At 42.1% G+C, this 25,400-nt stretch overlaps 1 protein-coding gene across 1 annotated transcript; it reads left to right on the forward strand.

The window, feature by feature from the left end:
* The first annotated feature begins 4,827 nt into the window (after nucleotides 1–4,827).
* On the forward strand, nucleotides 4,828–10,507 carry CXCL13 (C-X-C motif chemokine ligand 13). The gene is made up of 4 exons (XM_052642365.1): nucleotides 4,828–4,891; nucleotides 6,459–6,591; nucleotides 10,079–10,156; nucleotides 10,453–10,507. The coding sequence occupies exons 1-4, from the start codon at nucleotides 4,828–4,830 to the stop codon at nucleotides 10,505–10,507; spliced, it is 330 nt and encodes a 109-aa protein (XP_052498325.1).
* The last annotated feature ends 14,893 nt before the right edge of the window (nucleotides 10,508–25,400 follow it).

Genomic DNA, 25,400 nt, shown 5'->3' on the forward strand with positions numbered 1-25,400 from the left:
CTGGAGTGGGTTGCCATTCCCTTCTCTGGGGGATCTTCCTGGTCTAGGGATTGAACCCAAGTCTCCTGCAGCTAAGCCACCAGGGAAGCACCAGGGAAGCCCCTATAGGTCTCTCCAAGAAGGTCTCTGTTACTAGTGCCAATGGCACAGAGGAACTGAACCATGGGGACAGTGTAAGGCAGGTAAGTCTTAGAGTGAGGATGCAAACCCAGACAAGTCTGATTTCAGAACCTGAGCTCTTACCTGCTAGGCTATAATACTTTCCTGCTATGCTAAAAGGCTGAAGTAAATGTCAGATGTGCAGCAAGTTAAAACACTAGTTAACAGAATAGAGAAAGTTTCTCTTTTCTAGTCGAGTTGCTTTTGAAATGGGATGAAAGAAAATGCTCTCAATTTGGTCACAATGGCATTTGTCTCCTATGATATTACAAGCTGCTTAAAAATTACCAGGACTTTATCCCTTGAATCATTTAAAACTCTGCCCTGGATCCTCTGTTCAATGCCTTTAACTAGCTAGACTGGTAGGTACTTTGACCAATCATGCTGTCTCTTTAGTGACATTTTGCTATTTTTTTAAAGATTTTTTTTTGGATGTGGACCATTTTTAAAATCTTTATTGAATTTGTTACAATATTGTTTCTGTTCTGTGTTTTAGTTTTTTGGCCGTGAGACATGTAGCTCCCCAACCAGGTATCAAACCCACACCCCCTGTGCTGGAAGGTGAAGTCTTAACCACTGGACCACCAGGGAAGTCCCTCATTTTGCTTTTTGATATCTTGAGAGAGAATTCCCTTCTTGTCCCTGTCACGGCTGTGCCTTTAGCCATGTGAGTCTGTCTGTCCTGTCCACTTTCACGAAGGGATCTGAGTATCATACCCTGAGGGGATGACTTGTGCAAATATTTCTCTGCAGGTAATTTGTATATTGCATATGGCTCATGCAATACAGATCAGTGCTTCTCAGACTTTAAGGTTGCATTTAAATCACTTAGGAATCTTGTTAAAATGTAGGATCTGAGATTTTGCCATTGTAACAAGCTCTTAGACAAAGCGAATGATGCTAGTCCGCAGACCACAATTTCAGTACCAAGGTGCTCAAGTATTCTTGCTGGGAAATCCTTGGACAGAGGAGCCTGGCAGGCTACAGTCCATGGGGTTGCAAAGAGTCAGACATGACTAACTGAGAAAACAACAATAACTCAAAACTACCCAGTTTTCCTTGGGTCTAAGAGAAAATCTGGTTTGATTCCAAATTCATGGAGAAAAAAAAAAAAAACCCTCCCTATCATTTTCTCATTTTCCCTAAGTTTGTATATATATGATCATAAGAAATCATATTTGCTATAAACCAAGTTAGGTTTTTATGTTTTCAAACAAAGGTATCTACAAAAATTACTTTTTACCTAAAAAATTTCCACGTGGGCCCTAAATCTATGGTTTCAAAACATTTTTTCTTCTTGGCTTCAAAGTTTTTGAAATGTATATCCCTATTGTAAATGAGATCATGGAGAATTTGATTTGAAACTTCTAGAACCATCTGGCTACTAAAGAGCTGCCCATTCTCCAATCCGATCTTGGGGCAGGCAAGTATAAAGTTTCTTCGGTCAGTATACGCTAAATCACAAACTCTGGACAATAAAAGGAACAAAATCAGATTTTAGAACTGTTGTGAAATTAGCTCCTTGACAGTCCTTTTTAAATAAGAGCCAACTGTGGAATTTCCTGGATTTATTCAGAGTTCTCTTTCAGTTACCTTTGTTCCTACGCTCTTCCTGTTACTGTCAGCATCTCTCATTTTTGTTCTGACAAGGAGATATGCAATCTCCATAACAGAGGCAAATGGAAAACTCCTACACTTGGGTCCCAAACTCAAATTGCACAAGCGGCCACAAATGAAATGAATGAGACATAGTCAGAAATTGATCACATCAAAAGAAAAACAAATCATTCCCTGAAAATTCAATATAAATGACCAGAATAATGTTATTCAGGGGAATGCATTAGTAGAAGAACAGTGCCTACGACAAAGGAGGTGATGGGTTTCCTCTGTTTTGTATTGGCAAAGCTATATTTGGGCTAGTGTGGTGTTCAGAAGTGTGTGCATGCAAGAGTGCGTATGAGAGAGAGTCAGAGAAGGCCTAGTGAGACAGAAGGAGGGGCAGTCATGATTTTAGGAGAAACAAAGAAAAAGATGAACAGATTTCAAAAAGATAATCCAGCTGGTGGTTTATCTTTCTGAAGATAAATGATTGGAAAAAATATGGTGAGAAAGCTTCAAACTGTCATAGATTAAAAGGATATTTACCTTTGAAATGTGTTCATTTGGGTTTTAGAGTGAAAGTTAAACCTATTGATAATGGATGAATTGGTGGATGGATGGGTGGACACACAGGCCATTGACTGAACACATTCTAGGTGCCATGCACTCTGTCAAGAATTCTAAATAGACTACATGATTTTATTCTCCAAAAACAAATCCTTTAAAATTAGTATTATCCTCATATGAAAACTGATAATTCTGAGGCGTACCAAACTAAAGTCATTGGCCAAGTGACTCCATACTTTGTACTGTTAACATCCAGTTCACAACCCTGTGCAGTGATCATTGGAAGTTCACTGCTCAGATCTCCCTCAAAGAAACACCTTGCTGGCCAACTGGCAGAAGTGCAGTCAGCCGACAGTCTCCAGCTGCTGACACCCTCAGGCTCTGCCCCAGCTTTCTACCAGTGACCGTGCTGCTTCTGAGAAGCCCCTGCCAGTGACTGGACATGCCAGTGTCAGGGTAGAGGGGATGGTAGGGCTGGATCTCTGTCCACCATGGAGCTCATTTGATGGACAGTCTTTTCTTGGGAGCTCCCGTTGAATTGTCCCAGACTGTCAGATCAGTGTTGCAATCAGACGAGTGTTGCCTCACTGGGCAAACCCACCCCTGTCTCCTCCCAACTTTGATCTATCCTAGGAGTTAGTTGGTCTTCCCAGATGGCTCAGACAGTAAAGAATCTGCCCACAGTATGGGAGATCCAGGTTCAATCCCCAGGTCAGGAAAATCCCCTGGAGAAGGGAATGGCTACCCACTTCAGTATTCTTGCCTGGGAAACCCCATGGACAGAGAAGCCTGGCAGGCTACGGTTTACGGTGTTGCAAAGAGTCGGACACGACTGAGCAACTAACACATACATATAGGAGTTAGTCAACAAGGAAAAAAAAAGGAAGAAAGAAATTTCTTCTCCTCCAACATCCATCTCAGCATCTGTTTCCTGGGAGGCCCAATTCACACACCGTATCTTCAAATATTTGGAGTCCCATCACATGAAAGAGCAAGTGCTTTTATACAGTGGTAAGCGGTTGAATTAGTATTATAAAGTGACTGGAATAGTAGGGAAGTGGCTTTTATATACACAGAAGGAAGAACTTTCTAACAACTGTTGTTGTTTAGTCGCTAAGTCATATATGATTCTTTGCAAACCTGTGGATTGTAGCCCGCCAGGCTCCTCTGTCCGTGGGATTTTCCAGGCAAGGATACTGAAGTGGGTTACCATTTCCTTCTCCAATTCTAACAACTAGAACTGCCCAGACAGTGAAATGGGCTGACTCAAGACTGATGAGTTCCTGGTCACCACAGTCATTTGGGCCAGTTGGAGGACTGCTTGGCATATGAAGGCTGTATGCCATTATTATTATCCCCATCCCATACACACGGGGGCATCTAACATGCTGAACATCCACAGTGCTGAGTAGCAAAAATCAAATTAATTAATTAGGAAGCCACACCAGGAGGACCAAACCTCTGAGTTCTCAGTGGCTCCAAGCTTCTGGGTTCACACATCCACACTTGTAGACTTCCAGGGCAGCCCAGAGGTGCTCCCGGACAGATCAGCCTTTGCCCACATATTTTTCTTTTTCTTTTCTTTAATCAAAGCGCTCTAACAAGTGAGTTAAGGCTGTGGTTCATTAGGTCCATGGGCTATTTAGCCGGATCAAAACCAAACTGCACACATGCTTTATTAAACAGACTGTAATATGAGGTTCAGTTATTTGATGAAATTCTAATGATGCCCTCCACCGACACCCGGTTCTCAAGGTCAATACCTTGCATACCAGAGCTAGAAAGATTCTCCTTTTCAGAGCTGTTATTAAAATTCTTCTCCCTTCAAGACACACCCACATCAATGAGGGGATACCCACTTGTCCCCTTCCAGGACTTCTATGATGGTGAGATTACTTAAGTAATCATATATTTCAGATAGTGAAATAAGGTGTGGGAAAGTCTGATAGAAAAATAGTAACCTAGTCAGCATAGGGATTTGTCTATAAGGAGATATTCATTATGTCTACAAATATCTACTGAGCACCTATCAAAGGTTAGGGAAGCTTGCAGAAACACAATGATGTGCCTGACAAGTTTCTGATTTCCTGGAGGATATAGTCAGATGCCATTGAGACAGCCCACTGACCCTTCATTGAGAGCAGCAAGCAAAGCCACAATTCCTGAGTGTGAACCTACAGAGAGAGTGCCGGGGAGTCTCCAAACTTCCCTCTCTCCCACCTCCAAATTCCAGCAGCATCCCTGCCATTTAGAGTCCACATTTTCAAGAAATACTTTATTATACTACTAGTGCTCTGAAGCAAATGCATAAAATTCGCAAGAGGGGTTTTAAAAAAAAGCAAGCTCAGCATATTGGGGAGCTTCTAAAACTGATGATGCAGCTGACCTCCTGGAGACAAAGGCAGTGGGAGGGCTTTACTGGTCTAAATAAATAGGAGTCTCTGGGCTGAGAACCCACAGTGTGGATCTGAAGCTGAAGCGGGAACTCCACCTTGAGGCAGAATGAGGTTCACCCCTGGAGCTCTGCTTCTTATGCTGCTGGCCTTCAGCCTCTCTCCTGTCCATGGTGAGAATCTTCACTTGTGTTATCATTTGTTCTTTGAGCTCAAATGGTCTTCAGCCATTTCAATTTTTTTTCCAATCAGAAAATGAGGGGAAGTGTGAAAGAAGAGGGGGAAACTGCTCAACTGCTCCTAGATTTCTAAAAGTAAGGTGTTCAGAGATTCAGCTCTTAGAGGCCGGAAACATTTGTATGTTTCTCCGGTGGAGGTGCCGGAGGCCCCAAGTCCGTGGGACTGACACTCGGCTGCCAATTCCTAGCCTCTTTCAGATGCCACTCTGCCTATAACTCATTTTTTCCAGATATCTCTTCTTTACTTTGCCTCTCAACGCTACCCCTTTTTGATCAAACGCTATTGACTCCAACCCATTGGTCTCCTGCAGAGATAGTCTAATACAAATTTTTAGGGTCAGCTCTGACATGAAACATTGCAAGTACAACAGGAGTACTTGAGTACACACTTTCTGCCAAGAAGCAGACTTCCAAGTCTAAACGGGGAGGATTTCTTTGTGTAAATAGGTAAATATCTAGCTGAAAGGTAAATTTTTATGCAACTGAAGGGATCATGAAATTCCACCAGGAATTATCATGTGTAGGATGAGATAATTTGCTCAGGTGCAGAGGACCAGTTTTTGTTCTTAAAATGTGGGCATTTTTTCCCCCGATTTTAACCCTGTTTCACATCATTTCATTCTTTAAGACCCTCGTCTCTTTCTCCTTCCAGGAAGCTTTTCCATGGCTGCTGGCAAAGTCCTCTGTTCTCATTCATGCAGTTTGGACCTTGGGGGAAATGCAGCATTGTGCGATACTTTTGTTTTTGTTCCTTTGTTTCCCCTACTAAAGTGTAAACACCTTGAGAGCCTGGTTCCTTTAATTGCAATTCTGTGTCCAGCGGAGTGGTGGGCACTAGGGTTAAAGAAAGTAGAATTCCTTAAAGTGCATAAGACAGGTTACCTATTAAAGTACCTAGCACATTTTTTGTTGTTGAATACAAACAGTTGACTTTTTATTATTGGCAGTTTTTGATAATGGTTTGCAACTGAGCTGGAGGACCAACATATTAAACAAAAAAAAAAATATCTTCATGGTATTTCCTTAGAGAAAGAGGGCGGGTTGGGAGAGTAGGGAATAATGATAAGAAAGAGCTTGATAGAGTTACAACTTGATAATGCTCTGGGAGACTCAGTTAACTAGTTCATTTCTGGTTCTTTATGTATTGGGAGTGAAGATTGATCAATTTTATGTTGCATGAATTATAACTGAGTTGTAAGTTCCCACAGTGGCCGTTCTCAAATTTTATTATATGGGCAACCACCTGAGTATCAATATAATGCTGTCACAAATTTTAATAGCTATTGTGTTTTTAAAAAGCTGATTTTATTTTTAAGGTTTTGATAGAAAATGTTTGAAAATAAGCCAAGACAAGCAGAAATGCACAAACTAAAGGCATATCGGTGGAAGCATTGACTTGAAATGTTTAAATCTTCAAATGCACAGTATGAGAGATTACTGATTAATTCTAGTTGTGAATTATATGCCAAAGGGATTAAAGTAACTGATTCTGTGTTTATAGGTGTTCTGGAGACCAATAACACAAACTTAAAGTGTAAATGCATTGGAAAGATTTACAACCGTTTCCCCATTCAGCTCATTGAAAGACTTCAAATCATCCCCCGTGGGCGTGGATGTCCAAACACAGAAATCATGTAAGTTGCAATAAAAAATAATGTATGATTCCTCAAAGTGATTAATTTGGAGTGTTACTAGCAATTAATTCTCAAACTAATAATGAGAATCAGTAAAACTTGTTAAGTACATACTTTGTGGGGGTAGGGGTGAGGTTCTAGCTAACGCACATGCTTCGTGAACATTCATTCACTGTATTCTTTCAAGAGCCCTTTCAGATATATCTGTTGTTACCATTCCTTTACAAATACAGAAACTGAGGCTTAGGGAAGCTAACTAACTTCCCTGAGACATACCACTAGACAGGGACAGAACCAAGATTCTTCTCTATTCTGTCAAAATCCAATTGCCAGCAGAAGCAGACAATTTGTTCCCCAGAAGTTAAAGAGCAAGAGAATAAGTACCCACATCAGTCCCTGGTCAGAATGTCTGTCTATCTTATGGAATCATCCTTTAGGTTCTGTCAACTGTGAACCCCTAACTCTGCTTTAAAAATTAGGCTAAGGGGACAGTAATGGCTACAAGAAATTTAATAGACATTTTCTTTTATTGAGATGGTATATCCCCTTTCAATAAGCCCTTTCCTGTACTCCCAGAGACATCTGTGGAATCCTTTATTAGGGCATTTTCCACGGCATATCAAATGAGACAAACATTGCATGTAAAGCCCCTAGTACAGTGCCAGACAGAGTAATAAATGTTCAGTAATTGTTAGCTGTAATTATTTGGCATCATTGTGTTGAAACATTCAGGTTGGTTTGTCTGTTTTTCTCTTTTATTCCATCAGAAAATAAGTTCTTTACAGATAGGAATCAGACATTATTCATTTCCCTATTCCTGATGTTTGTCCCTTTCTTTTCAGATGTGAGAGGGTCAACAAATGTTGGATTGACTATTTTTAGGGGAGCTTGTAGATCTTTTAACTATCACTGCCTAGAACTGTGATTTCTTCTTCCTGGATCCACCTTGAATGAACCAAGGTGCCCCGCAGCACCTTGAACTACTGTCAGAGCAGCCTTCTCAGGGCAGCCCTGGCTTGGCTTTCATTAGCAACTCTTCCCTTGGTTGCTTTAACCTTTGGAAACATTTGCAAGTAGCTACTTTTTGTTTGGGCTTCCCTGGTGGCTCAGATGATAAAGAATCTGCCTGTAATGGGGGAGACCTGGGTTCGATCCCTGGGTTGGGAAGATGCCCTGGAAGAGGGCATGGCCACCATTCCAGTATTCTTGCCTGGAGAATCCCATGGACAGAGGAGCCTGGCGGGCTACAGTCCACGGGGTCGCAAAGAGTCAGACACAACTGAATGACAAAGCACAGCACATTTTGATATTAGGGCTTTGGGTTTCAGACTAGTTGTGCTTAACTTGTAATAAAGAAGCATTCAGTTCAGTTCAGTTCAGTCGCTCAGTTGTGTCCGACTCTTTGCGACCCCATGGGATAGCAAAAATAAGTAGGGACATTTTTCATTAGAAAGACATTACCTTTTTACTACTATCATTGACAATAAAAATTCTGACTAAACCATGATTATTGCCCTCCAACTTGGAGATGTGAAGTGTAGTCATGACCTGGTTAGGAGTAATTCCTCTGGCTGTCTAGAGCATCAGTTCCCAGTCTTTTGGGCACCAGGGACTGGTTTCATAGAAGACAGTTTTTCCACCGACCAGAGTTGGGGGATGGTTTTGGGATGATTCGAGTGCATTACATTTACTGTGCACATTATTTCTATTATTATTACATCAACTCCACTTCAGATCATCAGATATTGGATCCCAGAGGTTGGGAACCCCTGGTCTAGAGAACAGAGGCTTCCTTCTGTTTTTTTATTACCAGTTTCTCTGTCATGAGTTAAGTCTCTCATCTCTCTACCAGGGGAAGTAATACACCCTAATTTTCTCTACTTAAACCTTAATTGTTTTAAAGTGATAAAAATTTATCTTCTCACCAGAGTCTACATTTCTGAATTTTAACCAGATATACAAGCAAAAGTTGCAAATAATTATGAAAAATTCATGGCAGTCAGTAGTGAAAATACTCTAGTCCAGACAGTCAGAAATCTGTATTTCTATCATGAATTCAGAAACCAAATTGGAAGGCTCTGGCCAAGAGCCCAACAGGTCTATGACCTCTGATTCTGTAGTTTTCAATTACAAGAGTAGAGTTTCAAAGCTAGATGGATGGATCTTTGCCATCTGTCATTTTATAGCTCAAATGAGACTCATCAAGAAATCACGTTTTGTACAAAGTCACCCCAATGGAGAGTAGACTCTCCCAGTTTGCTGTTACCTGGTAAACCTCATTTCTTTCACTGCTGGTAAGACATTTTGGCACTTGGTAACCATTCAGATATGCCCAGGTGGAGCAGCGGCTAAACTGGGGGTTATGGAGTCAGCCAACCTTTATTTGAATCCTGCTTTATCATGCATTTCTTGTGCAATCTTGGGCAAATTATTTAAAGTCTTCTTGAGGAAGCCTCAAGTTCCTCATCTGAAGGTGAAGAAATAGTATTTCCTTTAGCATAGGATTGTTGTGAGATTAATTGAGATAATTCATATTACCTGCTGAGCATAGTGGCTGGCACATTTTAAGTGCTTGATCAATATCAATGGATGATTATCCCTACTGCCTTTGCTGTTGCTTAATTTTCAGAACATTGAAAGTCTTGCTCACTGATGGTTCCATCAAATGCAGATGTCACTCAGAGCAATCGGCTCTGTAAACCTCTCCCACAATAAATTTCATTGGATTTTTTTTCACATAAAATGTCTTTAAGAGAGAGTTTTCTTTAGTCTATTTTGTTTTCCCAAGCTCAATGGACAAATACATTTTAAAGATATTATGATACAGCTTTTGGCGAGGGAAATGGCAACCCACTCCAGTACTCCTGCCTGGAGAATCCCATGGACAGAGGAGCCTGGCAGGCTACAGTCCATGGGATCACAAGAGTTGGATAAGATTTGGTGACTAAATGGGCTTCCCTGGTGGCTCAGCTGGTAAAGAATCCACCTGTAATGCAGGAGACCTGGGTTTGACCACTGGGTTGGGAAGATCCCCTGGGGGAAAGGCCCACGGGAAAGGCCCATTCCAGTATTTTGGCCTGGAGAATTCCACGGACTGTATACTCCATGGAGTCACAGAGAGTCAGACACGACTGAGTGACTTTCACTTTCACTTTAGCAACTAAACCAACGTCCTAAAACTTCAGGAGTGAGCCAGACTTGGAGTCAGTTATTTGTTCCATCTCCAATTCATTAAAGGTTGTCAGCAAAATACTAACCTCTGACAACTGAGAGTCTGTCAATTCATATTCAATTCCACCAACTCACACAAACAGTGAGTCTCAAATGGGGTTTTTCTTAATGATCAGACTTCATGCTGCAAATCACCTGCTTCACATCTAAAACTGCCCACCTCCAAATACACCTCATGTGGGAATCTTTATTTTTATACTCAACTCTTTCCTAAAATGCAGGACTGATTGCTTTATTTTTATTTATTTCCCCCCAGAGTCTGGATGAACAATAAGCCAGTTATCTGCTTGAACCCTCAAGCCAAAAGGACACAAACACTAGTGAAATTGTTAAGGTGAGTCAGGCATATCCACGGTTTGTAGATTTCAATTGTACCGAAGGGTTTCCTTTTTCCAGATAGTCAAAATGGGGATCACTTTAAATTTATGAAACACTACTAAGACAAATACCTGTTCTTCACTATTATTACTTATCAGATGGAGTCGAGATGGCTCATTCTGGCAGCTCAGTAAACTAAACTGGAAACCAGTGGGCACAAAATTCCTTATTTGAAATCTCCGGGGGAAAGCCAGTTTCTGGCAAGTCTTTCTCTAAGCCTGACTCTCTTGTTTTATTTTTGTTTTCTCACAGCAAACATATTTTGTCAACTTCACCAGCTCCACTGGTTAAGAAAAGGAGTGCCTGATGCCAATATTCCCATCAAGGACACCTGTGTTCCCCCATCATTCCTGCTCTGGGTTTTAGTTTTGTGTTTGGTTGAATCTTTTCCAGAAAAAGATCATCCCCATCTGCTTTATTTTAAAAATACAGTACCCTACAAACTCAGAATTTGGAGGAGGAGTCATTAAGGAGGAAAGTTTCTTTAAGGCTAGTTCCTTCATTATAAATGATAAAGGTTACTTTCAATAATATACCTGTTGTTGAATGCTGAATTTTCCTACAAAACAAGTGGCTTGAATTAAGGAGGAAATGATGGAATGCGTTTCAATCATTTTATACCCTAAGAATAGCAAGCTTCCATAAGAGATTTAAAAAGCTGCCTGGGAAACCCATGGAATTTTAGCCTTACAAGGAACAGAGAGTTCACATAATAGACATCCTTCATTTAAAAGCTCACTATTGAGAGAAAAAAGGTCCTTCTACTTTTAAAGAGTTTCTTTATAAGATTTACTCTCACAGATAAAGCTTAAGAACACTTAAAGACCCCCAGACTTAAATTCATAAAATTTTCAGGAAAAGCATTTAAAGGATGATATTTAGATGTATTCTTTCATTCTTTCATGCAAGTTCATCAAAGTTCAATGCATGAACTTTGATGAACTTTTTTTTTTAAATCACATCTTTTGCACAGACTTCTTTTCCTTTTTCTTTTGGTCTTTGGAGTTCAATTCTTTAATGCTTTCTATTAATCTAATGCTGTTCAATAAACTTAAGCAAATGTTTCATTTAACTATGAGCAATTCATTCTTAATGGAGCATTTTTTCAGAGGACTGCTCCTGAAACCATTTACCTCAAACCCAGCCAAAACTCAGTTTAGGACTGGAATTCACATGGCCAGGGCTTGAACCCAGCCAAAACCCATGATCTTCCAACCGAGATCACAGACTGGTTTCAGGACCTAATGAAGTTCATATTCTTGATGTCTCATAGCAGAAAGAATTCAGTGAGAGACTAGGTGATAGCTAAGAAGCGGATTTATTCAGAGAGAAACACATTCCACAGATAGAATGTGGGCCATGGCAGAGGGCAAGTTAGTGGTCCCAAAATGTGGCATGGTTAGTTTTTATGGGGTGGGTAATTTCATAGACTAATGAGTGGGAGGATTATTCCAACTATTTTGGGGAAGGAATGGAGATTTTCAGGAGCTGCCCACTCTTTGGTCTTTTAATTGTGCCTTGGGACTGTCATGGTGACTCTCAGTGTCTCATTTAGCTTGCTGATTGAGGATCAAGGTCTAGTTGAAGTTGACTTGTCTGCCATCTTGGACCCATGTAATTCTAAGTGGTATGTGTTGTGTCCTGGGGCTATGCAATTCTTTCAAAAGTTGTTCCCTGCCCCCTTCCCTCCTGTTTCACTCCCAGCATGCTCAGGTTCCAAGCTCTACTTGGTTCCCTCTTTTATTTTTTGCTTTTGCTTTTTAGATTTATTTTTACTAAAGGTTTCTTGGGAGGGAGTAAAGAGTATCTATAAATGCTACATTTTCTGTTGTCCACAATTCAATGTTTACTTCTTTATTCCTAACACACACGCACACACACACATGCAAGGATTATAAAATGCCATCAAAATCCTGCATTCATTCTTTAGTTTGATTTTGATCTTTTTGAGAATGTAGCTAGCATTCAGGGCACTCAAAAAAACCCCCAAACTTACTCTTGCAATATTAGGTGGGTTAACACCCTGGGTTTGCATATGTAGAAGCTGAGACAAGAGGGGTTAAGTTACATGCTCAAGGCCTTACAGCCACTAAACAGCAAGTCAAAATTTGGTGCCAGACTGCCTGGGTTCAGAATCCCTGATTCTAACACCTCCACTAAACTGATTCCATATAGGGTAGGTACCATCAGCTTCATTTTACAGAAGCAGGAACTAAGTCAAAGAGATATTCACGAGTTCCAAGTCACATAATTAGTAAGAAACAAAACCAGAATTTGAACCCAGGGCCACCTGACTCCTAAGCTAATGCTCCTAATTGTGATACTACACTGCCTAAAGTCTTCTTGCCCCTAAATGTGTTTTTTACTCCAATTCCTCACCTCCTCCCCTCCTTTCCAAGACCAATCAGAGCCAGAAAAAGGATGGGAGTTCCAGGATGTTCAGGCCTCCACCTGAGTTGGCATATCTATTGAGCGTGACCCAGGGGGATTGGACAAGTGGGAGGGCAAATGCAGAATGAAATGTAAAAATCAGGGCCCTTGAGGACCTATAAAATTGCTTTAAAAAAAAAAACAAAAAAAACCTAAGCACCCATTCGTCAAAATTCACAGTAGATTAGGGGTGTTTGGCCTGATTTAGAACAGGAATAGTAACCCATAATTAGATGCAGGATAACTTGTTGAGTCAGTTAATTGAGTGAGGAAAAGGGATCCTTAGCTGATCTGAATGGGTTGGGGTCTAGAAGGGAGAATGGTGAAACAGTAAGGCAGAATTTAGGCCATTCATGTCTATATAAATACGTTGTTGTTGTAGTTTGGTTGCTAAGTCATGACTGACTCTTTTGCGACCCCATTTACTGGAGCCCACCAGGTCCCTCTGTCCATGGGATTTCCCAGGCAAGAATACTGGAGTGGGTTGCCATTCCCTTCTCCAGGGGATCTCCGTGACCCAGGGATTGAACCCGCATCTTCTGCATTAGCAGGTGGATTCTTTACTGCTGAGCCACCAGGGAAGCCCACACACATACATATAAACACATGAATTATTTAAAATCCATATAAGATAGAATTGAAGAGAAAATACAAGCTGATCCTGACCAAAGCAGAATGTTCAACTCTGGAAAAATGGAATAAGAAGCTGTAAGGCCAAGCTACACAGGATCTTAGATGGAGAAAACAGGGAACCTTAACGAAGTGAGTTGAGCCCCACTGGCTCTGCCCACACTCCTCTGAGCAGCAGAGGCCCAAGGGCGGAATCATCTTGATTCTCCAAAGGAAGCAGAATTCTCCTCTGTTTCAACTGAGGAAGCTCAGCCCCACCTCACTGGGAAATGGGCTTCCCAAAACGATGAGTTCTGTCCTAGGGTTTTCCTTTTCCCACTGCCTTCCTTTCTACAATTCTCCCCTCTCATATGACATTTTACAGCTCCCAGCTCTAGGTAAGGATTGGCATACAGCCTAAGCTTTACTTGCTCTGAGATGACATTTAGAGGTACTTTGGAACAGAATGAGTGGTCAACAAAAAATCTGGTAGCATTGAGAAAAAGAGATGGGCCGTGAATCAGAAAGGTAATATTTGAGAGACATGCCCTTTTGTGACCCTCAAGGACAGAAGTTCTCTTGTGTAGTCTCTGTGAGAAGCAGCATCTGGAAACTTTTTAAAATATATATTTCTCAAGCTCTTCTCCAAACCTAATACATAAGACACTCAGGAGTTGGGCTCAGCAATTTGTAGTTAACAAACTGTGGTATAATAAAAATTATATTTGGTCCTTGTCCCTGGTTCCTGGCATAGCGCTCCAAAAACCCTTGGAATTGCCTGACTGATAGGAGTGTTTTTGTTATTCACAATGAGCCCTGTTCAAACACATCCAATTTTATTCTAGTGAGGTGACTATTGGTGAACTCCTGAATAACTTCAGGGTCAGGGATGGTTGCCAGAAGAACCAACCACGATATTAGAGGGTTGGAACTTTCTGGCTGAGTTCAGTCATCAATGGCCAATGGTTTAATCAAGCATGCCCCATAATGAAACCCCCGTAAAAACTCCTAAGCAACAGCATTTGGAGAGCTTCTGGGTTGGTGAACACACTGAGATGCTGGGAGGGTGGTGCATCCAAAGAGGGTATGGAAGCACCTCCTCCCTAACACCTTATCCTAGACAACTCTTCTATTTGGTTATTCTGGAATTGCATCCTTTGTAATAAATCTGTAACAGTAAGCAAAGCACTTTCCCAAGATGTGTGTGTCATGCTAGCAAATTATCAAATTGGGGGCAGGGGAGAAGTCATAGAAATCTACAAATCTGTAGGTGGCAAGGCAGAAATGTGGGTAGCCTGAATACCCCATTTGCAACTGGTGTCTGAAGTGGGGGCAGCCTTGTCAGATTGAGCTGTCAGGATGTAGGGTCTATGCTAACTGCAGATGATTAGTGTCAGAATTGAATTGTTGGACACCTAGTTAGTATCAGAGAATTGGAAAGTTGGTTGATGTCAGTAAGCACTTACAAAAAAAGTTTGACACATCCTCCAGGTGGTTATGATGCCAGTAAAATTTGAAAAGCACTGTTGTAGGGTAACCATTTCCAACGCTTACAGTATATTAGAGCTATGTAGGGAGTTTTCTTTTTTTAATATTAGGTTAATTGTTATAACTTACATACAGTAAAATTCACCCTCTTTAAGTTTTCAGTTCAATGGTTTAGTTTGAATAGTCCCTTAGTCAGCTTGGGCTGTCCTAACAATGTATCACACATAGATTGGATGGCTTATAAACAATAGAATTTAATGTTCACAGTCTGGAGCCTAGAAGTCCAAGATCAGAATGCAAGCATGACAGGATTCTGATGAAAGCAGAGAAGTGAGTTCTCTGGTGATCCTTGTAAGGGCACTAATCCTATTCAGGAGGGCTCCGCCTTGACATCATTGTAATGCTAATTACCTCTCAAAGGTCCCACGTCCTAATATTATCAGAATGAAAGGTAAAGTTTCAACACATAAATTTGGGATGAGACTACCCAGTGAAGAGTGATGAGACTGCCTGCAATGCAGGAGACCCAGGTTCAATCCCTGGGTTGGAAGATCTTCTGGAGGAGGACATGGCAACCCACACCAGGATTCTTGCCTGGAGAACTCCGTGGACAGAGGAGCTTGGCGGACTACAGTCCGTGGAGTCGCAAGAGTCAGACACAACTTAGTGACTAAACCACCACCACAAACATTCAGTTCATTGCAGGCTCAGCCCCTGTTCTGTTCCTATGATCTTGTCATTTCCAGAATGTCATACAAATGAAACCATACCATGTACAGTCTTTTGTCAATTTTCACTTTGCATAATGGCTTTGAGATTCATCTATTGTTGAAGGTATCAATAGTTTATTCTCTGTTATCCCTAACTACTGTTCCGCTGCATGAATATGCCACCATATGTTTAGTCATTCACCAGTTGATAGTTCAGTTGTTTCCAGTTTTGATCTATTGTGGATAAAACAACTGCAAATATTCATGCACAAGTCTTAATAGAAACATATGATTTTGTTTCTCTCAAGCAAATACTGAGAAGTGAGATTGCTGGGTCATGTGGTATATGCATATTCAACTTAATTAAGAAGCTGTTAAATTGCTTTTCAAAATAGAATTCCAGATAATCAATAGGCAACTCTTGTGCAAAATGAAGAATGTCTTGTACAAGGTATCATCTGGAATATTTAGGAAATAATTGTCTTTGTCATATTAGCTAGAACACACGACTAGGAGAAAACAGGACCTAACCATGTATTTTTAACTGCCATTGTGCCCTGAACATGCCAGTGGGTTTGAATTAATTGATAATTGTTATTAAGATTTAATGGCTTCCCAGGTTGTGCTGGCACCCCACTCCAGTACTCTTGCCTGGCAAATCCCATGGTCAGAGGAGCCTGGTGGGCTGCAGTCCATGGGGTCGCGAAGAGTCAGACACGACTGAGCAACTTCACTTTCACTTTTCACTTTCATGCATTGGAGAAGGAAATGGCAACCCACTCCAGTGTTCTTGCCTGGAGAATCCTAGGGACGGGGAAGCCTGGTGGGCTGCTGTCTATGGGGTCACACAGAGTCAGACATGACTGAAGTGACTTAGCAGTAGCAGCAGCAGCTGCAGCAGGTTACGCTAGAGGTAAAGAACCTGTCTGCCAATGCAGGAGATGAAAGAGACCCAGGTTTGATCACTGGGTTAGGAAGATCCCCTGGAGAAGGAAATGGCAACCCACCCCAGTATTCTTGCCTGGGCAACCCCATGGACAAAGGAGCCTGGCAGGCTATAGACCATGGTGTCGCAAAGAGTCAGACATGACTGACTAAGCACACAACAGCACATTAAGATTTAATACAATTTCAAATTATTAAGATTTTCAAGTTAAATTGCACTAAAATTATTTCATGATATTGATACTGTGCAGGGCCCTGTGGGGCTTCTGGGCACAGAGCCTTTCTGTTTTCCCAATTTCTTTGATTATAGGAAACAGCCTTCATTCAGCCTCCATGACCTTTGTGCTGTGTGCTTAGTCTCTGTCACATCTGACTCTTTGTGACCCGATGGACTGTAGCCCATCAGGCTCCTCTGTCCATGAGGATTCTCGAGGCAGGAATACTGGAGTGGGCTGCCATGCCCTCCTCCAGGGGATATTCCCAACCCAGGAATCAAACCCAGGTCTCCTGCATCACAGGCAGATTCTTTACCATTTGAGCCGCCAGGGACGCCCTCCATGATCTTTGCTGCATCCCAGTGGGCAGATCTAAGCAGCTGTTAATTAGAGAAGGGAGGGGGTGCAAGACCAACGAGAAACAGTCAAGAGCAGCCTTGGGGCAAGGCCCCGTTTCCCCATCCATGGATACACACAATAATATCTGAGCTATTTTGCAGATACCGAAACCCTTTCCAGGTGGGAGAAGCGAACAATTAATGATGGTGTACTGTCCACAAGAATGTAGACCTCAGACCAGTTGGACCTGAAGGTTGATGATGCTGACTCTAACTTAGCTCACCAACAATCCATCAGAAGAATGTCCATGAGCTGCTTGCAACCTCTTTGGAAAAATTACTAAAAAACTTGTTGTTATCTTCTACATATGGCTTTGAGGGCATTACCCCACTGTGTCCGCCTTGACCTGGCAAAGCAATAAATCTACCCTTTTCTACTTCACCCAAAACTCTGACTCTGAGGTTTGATTTGGCACTGGTGTATAGAGAACCTGAGCTTTCAGCATCAACATTAGGGTACTAGTATATATTACCGTAAAAAGAAAAATCAAGAATGCATCCATTCTCATCGGAAGTTTAAGATGACCAGCACTTATTAGATTCTTACCTGTGGTATTATTTAGGGTTCCACCAGGAAAAGCACAGTCAGCTGGGACTTTGAAGGAAAGTCATGGAGGCACTGTATCAGATGTATGGAAGGAACCAACAAGGAATGTCAAGGCACCCAAGGACTAGCGGGCATGACTACATCTGAAGGAGAAGGGGAGGAAAGGGTTATGGAAGAGTGTTTGGAGAGCTGCTGCTTGGAAGCTAAATTTCCTGAAAGGAACCCTGGTCACTGAGGGATCAACCCCAACCAGAACTGAGTACAAACAGGGTGAGGAGGGAATAAATTCTTCCACTTCTATTTTCTCCCACCCTCTCATCTTCTCCCCTGGCCCCGCCCCCAGGACAAGGAAGTGTTTTTAAATGACTGGTTTTTATTTGTCTGCTTTTGGCCATGCCCCAAGGCCAGTAAGATCTTAGTTCCCTGACCAGAGATTGAACCCAGGCCCTCAAAAATGAGCATGGAGTCCTAACTGTAACTGGAGGGAAAGGAGCAGGGCACAGCTTTTGAAAGAACAGCATAGCCCAAGGACACAACATAAACTGATTAGAATTAATGGGACCAAGATGGCAGACAAGACTAGACCTTGATCCTGAATCAGCAAGTGAAATGACACACCCAGAGGCACCATGACAGTTCCAAGCCATTGTTAAAAGACCAAGGAGAAGGAAGTGGCCCAAATCCTGGAAACCTCTGCCCCTCCCCCAAAATAGTTGGAATAATCCTCCCACTCACCAGCCTATAAAAACTAACCATGCCAGACTTCAGGCTGAGCTGGCCGTCCGCAATGGCCCACACTCTATGGAGTGTGCTTCTTTCTGTATCTGAATAAATCCACTTCTTACCTATCACTTTGTCTTTTACTGAATTCTTTCTGCAATGATACATCAAGAACCTGAGCTTCATTAGGTCCAGAAACCAGGTACTATGGGTTTTGGCTGGGTCTGAGTCCCAGCCACATAGTTCAGGTCCCAAGTAGGGTTTTGGCTGCGTTCGAGTCCCAGCACATGGATTTGAGTCCCAGTCTGTGGTAAATGGTTTCATAATCACTGAACTGGCAGGGAATTCCTAGGAAGCATTTTTTTCCCAGAAAAACACCTGCAGCATAATTTTCTCTCTTCAAAACAGAGAGCCCTATAAAATACAATCTCTATTTGTATTTACCCAGGGAAATTAGCAGCTGGAAGGGGGTTAGAATGGGAGAAAAGCCAAGGCTAATTCTATTTTAAAAAGCAAGAAACTGCATTTAAAAAGGCGACACTCCAGACTCATCCAGATGGGATCAAATGAGGAAACTAAAGTTCTGAGGGGTTAAGGAATTTTCCCAGAGTCACACAGCTATGAATGCCAATTCTGGTATTTGAATCCCAGCAGGCAAACTCCATATGCCACAATCTCATTATTTTATTTGCCCAATGAAGGACTATCCCCACTACAGCTCATACAATAAAAGTAAGGAAGCCTACATATTAAAAATAGTTCACTCCTATGATAGAAAATCAGTTTGATTTGCAAGCATTTTTTTTCTCATCTGGATGACAATGTCTCCATTGGAGATCTGAAGATCAAATAAATAAACATCTTGTTATATTTCTAAATTGAGTAGGTCTAGAAGCTCCAGGTTGCATCCCTGATCCAGCCCTCTCTCCTGGTGAACTAGACAATGGGACTAACATCTTTGTCCCTCAAAGGTGAAAGATGAAGTGGGATGGGGCCACTAATAATGCCTTCCTGGCCTGATTCTTTCTGGTCATCTCTGGGCAGTGCTCCCAGCAGGGGCTCCAGTCTGACACATCCTCTGACCTGGAGGCCATTCTGTTTCTCATCCACTCCTGAACAACTGCCCTCCCCATCAATCCAGAGGCTAACCTAATGCCTTCTGGTGACCTCACATGGCTCTGCAGCTTTCAAGGAAGCTCTTCAGCACCTCCAGGTGGCTGGTCCCCAAAAACACCACGTTCAAATTGGAGACTGGGACAATGAGGGTGGTGACATCATGCTGGGTATGAAAGCCCTGCTTCCTTCCCTAATCAGAGTGAGACCCCTAACTGCATCTTCCAGGGGTTGCACACAAGTGTCAGTGCCCAAACTCAGGACCCTAGTGTCTTGCCTCTCAAAGTCAGATCCCCCAACCAGCAATATTGATATCATTCGAAAGCAAGTTAGAAATGCAGACGCTGAATCGGAAGCTACAGTTCAACAAGATTCCTGGATGATTCCTATGATTTCTATCATTTCTATGAGAAATGATGTGATCACTAATCTAGAGCCAGACATCTTGGAATGTGAAGTCAAGAGGGCCTTAGAAAGCATCACTGCAAACAAAGCTAGTGGAGGTGATGGAATTCCAGTTGAGCTGTTTCAAATCCTGAAAGATGAAGCTGTGAAAGTGCTGCACTCAATATGCCAGCAAGTTTGGAAAACTCAGCAGTGGCCACAGGACTGGAAAAGGTCAGTTTTCATTCCAATCCCAAAGAAAGGCAAGGCAAAAGAATGCTAAAACTACTGCACAATTGCACTCATCTCACATGCTAGTAAAGTCATGCTCAAAACTCTCCAAGCCAGGCTTCAGCAATACGTGAACTGTGAACTCCCTGAGGTTCAAGCTGCTTTTAGAAAAGGCAGAGGAACCAGAGATCAAATTGCCAACATCCGCTGGATCATGGAAAAAAGCAAGAGAGTTCCAGAAAAATATCTATTTCTGCTTTATTGACTATGCCAAAGCCTTTGACTGTGTGGATCACAATAAACTGCGGAAAATTCTGAAAGAGATGGGAATACCAGACCACCTGACCTGCCTCTTGAGGAATCTGTATGCAGGTCAGGAAGCAACAGTTAGAACTGGACATGGAACAACAGACTGGCTCCAAATAGGAAAAGGAGTACGTCAAAGCTGTATATTGTCCCCCTGCTTATTTAACTTATGCGCAGAGTACATCATGAGAAACGCTGGACTGGAAGAAACACAAGCTGGAATCAAGATTGCCAGGAGAAATATCAATCACCTCAGATATGCAATGACACCACCCTTACGGCAGAAAGTGAAGAGGAATTAAAAAGCCTCTTGATGAAAGTGAAAGAGGAGAGCGAAAAAGTTGGCTTAAAGCTCAACATTCAGAAAACGAAGATCGTGGCATCCGGTCCCATCACTTCATGGGAAATAGATGGGGAAACAGTGGAAACAATGTCAGATTTTATTTTTTTGGGCTCCAAAATCACTGCAGATGGTGACTGCAGCCATGAAATTAAAAGATGCTTACTCCTTGGAAGAAAAGTTATGAGCAACCTAGATAGTATATTCAAAAGCAGAGACATTACTTTGCCGACTAAGGTCCGTCTAGTCAAGGCTATGGTTTTTCCTGTGGTCATGTATGGATGTGAGAGTTGGACTGTGAAGAAGGCTGAGCACTGAAGAATTGATGTGTTTGAACTGTGGTGTTGGGGAAGACTCTTGAGAGTCTCTTGGACTGCAAGGAGATCCAACCAGTCCATTCTGAAGGAGATCAGTCCTGGGTGTTCTTTGGAAGGAATGATGCTAAAGCTGAAACTCCAGTACTTTGGCCACCTCATGTGAAGAGTTGGCTCATTGGAAAAGACTCTGATGCTGGGAGGGATTGGGGGCAGGAGGAGAAGAGGATGACAGAGGATGAGATGGCTGGATGGCATCATGGACTCGATACCCGTGAGTCCGAGTGAACTCCGGGAGATGGTGATGGACAGGGAGGCCTGGTGTGCTGTGATTCATGGGGTCGCAAAGAGTCGGACACGACTGAGCGACTGAACTGAACTGAGTGAGAAACCTATATGCAGGTCAGGCGGCAACAGTTAGAACTGGTCATGGAACAACAGATTGGATCCAAATAGGAAAAGGAGTACATCAAGGCTGTATATTGTCACCCTGCTTATTTAACTTACATGCAGAGTATATCATCAGAAATGCTGGGCTGGAAGAAGCTCAAGCTGGAATCAAGATTGCCAGGAGAAATATCAATAACATTAGATATGCAGATGACATCACCCTTATGGCAGAAAGTGAGGAGGAACTAAAAAGCCTCTTGCTGAAAGTAAAAGAGGAGAGTGAAAAAGTTGGCTGTAGCCTACCACGCTCCTCCATCCATGGGATTCTCCAGGCCAGAATACTGGAGTGGGTTGCCATTTCCTTCTCCAGAGGATCTTCCCAACCCAGGGATCAAACCTGGGTGTCCTGCATTGTAGGCAGACACTTTACCATCTGAGACACCAGGGAAGTCCATAGCTTTTGTCATAGCTCAGTTGGTAAATCTGAATCTGCCTGCAATTCAGGAGACCCTGGTTTGATTTCTGGGTCAGGAAGATCCCCTGGAGATGGGACAGTATACCCACTCCAGTATTCTGGCCTGGAGAATTCCATGGACTGCAGAGTCCATGGGGTCTCAAAGAATCGGACACGACTGGGCGACTTTCACTTTCAAAAACCTGTAAAATTAGGATCTCTTATGCCAGGAGACGTAAAGAGACACAATTTCAATCCCTGGATCAGGAAGATCCCCTGGAGGAGGAATGGCAACCCATTCCAGTATTCATGCCTGGAGAATCCCCATGGACAGAAGAGCCTGGTGAGTTATAGTCCATAGCGTCGCAAAGAGTTGGACATGACTGAAGCGACTTAGCATGCACACATGCTTTAGTTATCTATTCCGTATATAGTAGTGCATATATGTCAGTACCAATTTCTCAATTTATTCCTTCCTTCCCCCTTGGTAACCATAAGTTACCAGAGTCCAGCCCTGGTTGGAAGACAGCGTCGGCATCTGAAGTGTGATGGCATCGGCAACTGAAAGAGATTAATTAGAGATATAGGGAGAGATAAAGAAAGAATATTGCAGTTAAGAAAATAGAGGAGAGAAAGAGGCTGATATACCTTGGTTTGTGCAGAAAACCAATAAAGCCCCAGCATGGGACTTGCTCTGTTCACGTAAGCCACAGGTGCCCTCTTGAATAGCGGAAGGTGCCTCACCTTGGGCACCTTCTCGAGTGGGTCTTAGAAGCCTGGGCAGAAAAGTGAACTCAGAGAGCCCCTGCGCTCCAGGGAGTCAGCCTGAAAAGGAAGAGGAGGAAAGAAAGAATGGCTCGGGGTGACCAAGCTTCAGTGAGCAAGGCCCATCACTTTATTTTCAGAGGGAGCTTTTATACCTTAAGTTGTACATTGAGCAACGTGAAAAATGCAGTCAGCTCAACATTCCATCAGTATTAACTTTTATCAATACCAGGTTTCTTCCTGCATACCGTTTCATAAACAAGGGTCTTATTTTTTGTACATTATCTTCTGGCCCAGAGGACTGTTGACATTTTATGACCCATTTTTGATAAAGGTTGGTCAGCTAAAACACTTACTTTTCCTTGAAATGTCTTTTCTTAAATTCCTTAGCCTGCATTACCCTTAAAGTACAGAGTTACATTTGTATGGAGCAAAGATTCAGTGGGTTACAGCAAAGAAAGAACTTATTAACTCAAAGTCTAATGTTGCTAATGCTAAGGCTACTACTTGTTTTTTCTACATCTTAACTATATGCACTCCCAGCAACACAATGAATAAGGGATGTGGAAACTTAGCAGCAAGCATTGGCTCAACAATGTTGCAAGAGTCTAGATAAACCTGCCAAGTAAGCTAAAATGCTAACAGGGGGTTTGAAATGAAATACTCCTTTCATGCCCAGGAGATTTATCAACTAGAGCCCTAAGTTAATTTTTTCCAGAAAAAGGTGGTCGGGGATAGTCCCCTGTTAATGTCAGAAGAGTTGGTGAAAGGCATAAAATAGTAAGACAGATAGATTCTGGTTTGCGGGTAGATGCTTGAGCAGGTCTGGGGGGTCCCTCGAGTCCTGATTCGCCTTTGCCCGTCAGGTCTCTTCCTCATGACCTTTGTCATGGGTGGGATCTGCCCAGGGAGTCCCTTGAGTCCTGAAGCCTTGCTTGTCAGGTCTCCTTCGCATGACCTTGTCATGGGTGGGATCTCCCATGCTGGCTCCCGGTAATGTTTGTCTTCTATATCTGTGACTCAATTTCTATTTTGTAAATAGGTTCGTTTGTCCCGTTTTTTAAAGATTCTATACATAAAGAGATATCATATGATGCCTGTCTTTCTCTGTCTGACTTTATTCAGTATGATAATCCCTAGATCCATTCATGTTGCTGCAAATGGCATTATTTCATTCTTTTTTATGGCTGAGTAATATTCCTCGGTGTATATGTACCACATCTTCTTTATCTATTCCTCCATTGACGGGTATTTAGATTGCTTCCGTGTCCTGACTATTGTAAATAGTGTAGCAACGAACACTGGGAAGCATATGTCCATTCAAATTAGAGTTATCTCTAGATAAATGCCCAGAAGTGAAATTGGTGGATTGTATGGTAGCTCTATTTTTAGTTTTTTAAGGAATCTCCATACTGTTCTTCACAGTGGCTACACCAATTTACATTCCCATCAACAGTGTTGGAGTGTTCCCTTTTCTCCACACTCTCACCAACATTTATTGTTTAGATTTTTTTAATGGTGGCCATTCTAACCGGTGTGAGGTGATACCTCATTATAGTTTTGACTGCATTTCTCTAATGATCAGTGATATTGAATATATTTTTGTGTGCCTCTTGGCCATCTGTATGTCTTCTTTGAAGAAATGTCTATTAAGGTCTTCTGCCCATTTTGTTGGAGAAGGCAATGGCAACTGACTCCAGTACGGTTGCCTGGAAAATCTCATGGCCCGAGGGGCCTGGAGGGCTACAGTCCATGGGGTCACTAAGAATTGGACATGACCGAGTGAATTCACTTTCACTTTTCACTTTCATGCATTGGAGAAGGAAATGGCAACCCACTCCAGTGTTCTTGCCTGGAGAATCCCAGGGACGGGGGAGCCTGGTGGGTTGCCGTCTATGGGGTCACACAGAGTTGGACATGACTGAAGTGATTTAGCAGCAGCAGCAGCCCATTTTTTGACTGGGTTGTATTTTTTATATTGAGGGGCATGAGCTGTTTGTATATTTTGGAAATTAATCCCTTGTCAGTCACTTCGTTTGCAAATATTTTCTCCATTCAGCAAAGTTTGTTTTTTTTTAAGTTAAAGCATCTCCCCACATTCTCCCACCTAAGATAACCATATATGCTGATATACTTTTCACTAAAGTCAATGAGAATCTGACAATCTCAATCTCAATGAGGACATAAACTGAGGCTATGAAGATTCACTGTGCTACAATTATTCTATCCTGGGTGCAAGTCTTTTTCTTATTGTCAAAAATAAAAATTTTTTAAATCTTCCTTATTCATGTCCCCTTCTTTACTATCCAACTATGCCTTTAGGTTTAACAAAAGAAATTTGTTTCTAAGTACTTCTTAGAGCATGTGTGTAATGTGAAATGAGTGCTATGTGGTAGTTTGAGCATTTTTTAGCATTGCCTTTCTTTGAGATTGGAATGAAAATTGACCTTTTCCAGTCCTGTGGCCACTGCTGTGTCTTCCAAGTTTGCTGGCATATTGAGTCCAGCACTTTCACAGCATCATCTTTCAGGATTTGAAATAGCTCAACTGGAAGTCCACCACCTCCACTAGCTTTGTTCATAGTGATGCTTCCTAAGGCCCACTTGACTTCACATTCCAGGATGTCTGGCTCTGGATGAGTGATCACACCATCGTGATTATCTGGGTCATGAAGATCTTTTTTTTTGTACAGTTCTTCTGTGTATTCTTGCCACCTCTTCTTAATATCTTCTGCTTCTGTTAGGTCCATACCATTTCTGTCCTTTATTGAGCCCATCTTTGCATGAAATATTCCCTTGGAATCTCTAAGTTTCTTGAAGAGATTTCTAGTCTTTCCCATTC

This window comes from Budorcas taxicolor, chromosome 6 (genome assembly GCF_023091745.1).
Source record: "Budorcas taxicolor isolate Tak-1 chromosome 6, Takin1.1, whole genome shotgun sequence".
NCBI classification, from domain to species: domain Eukaryota; kingdom Metazoa; phylum Chordata; class Mammalia; order Artiodactyla; family Bovidae; genus Budorcas; species Budorcas taxicolor.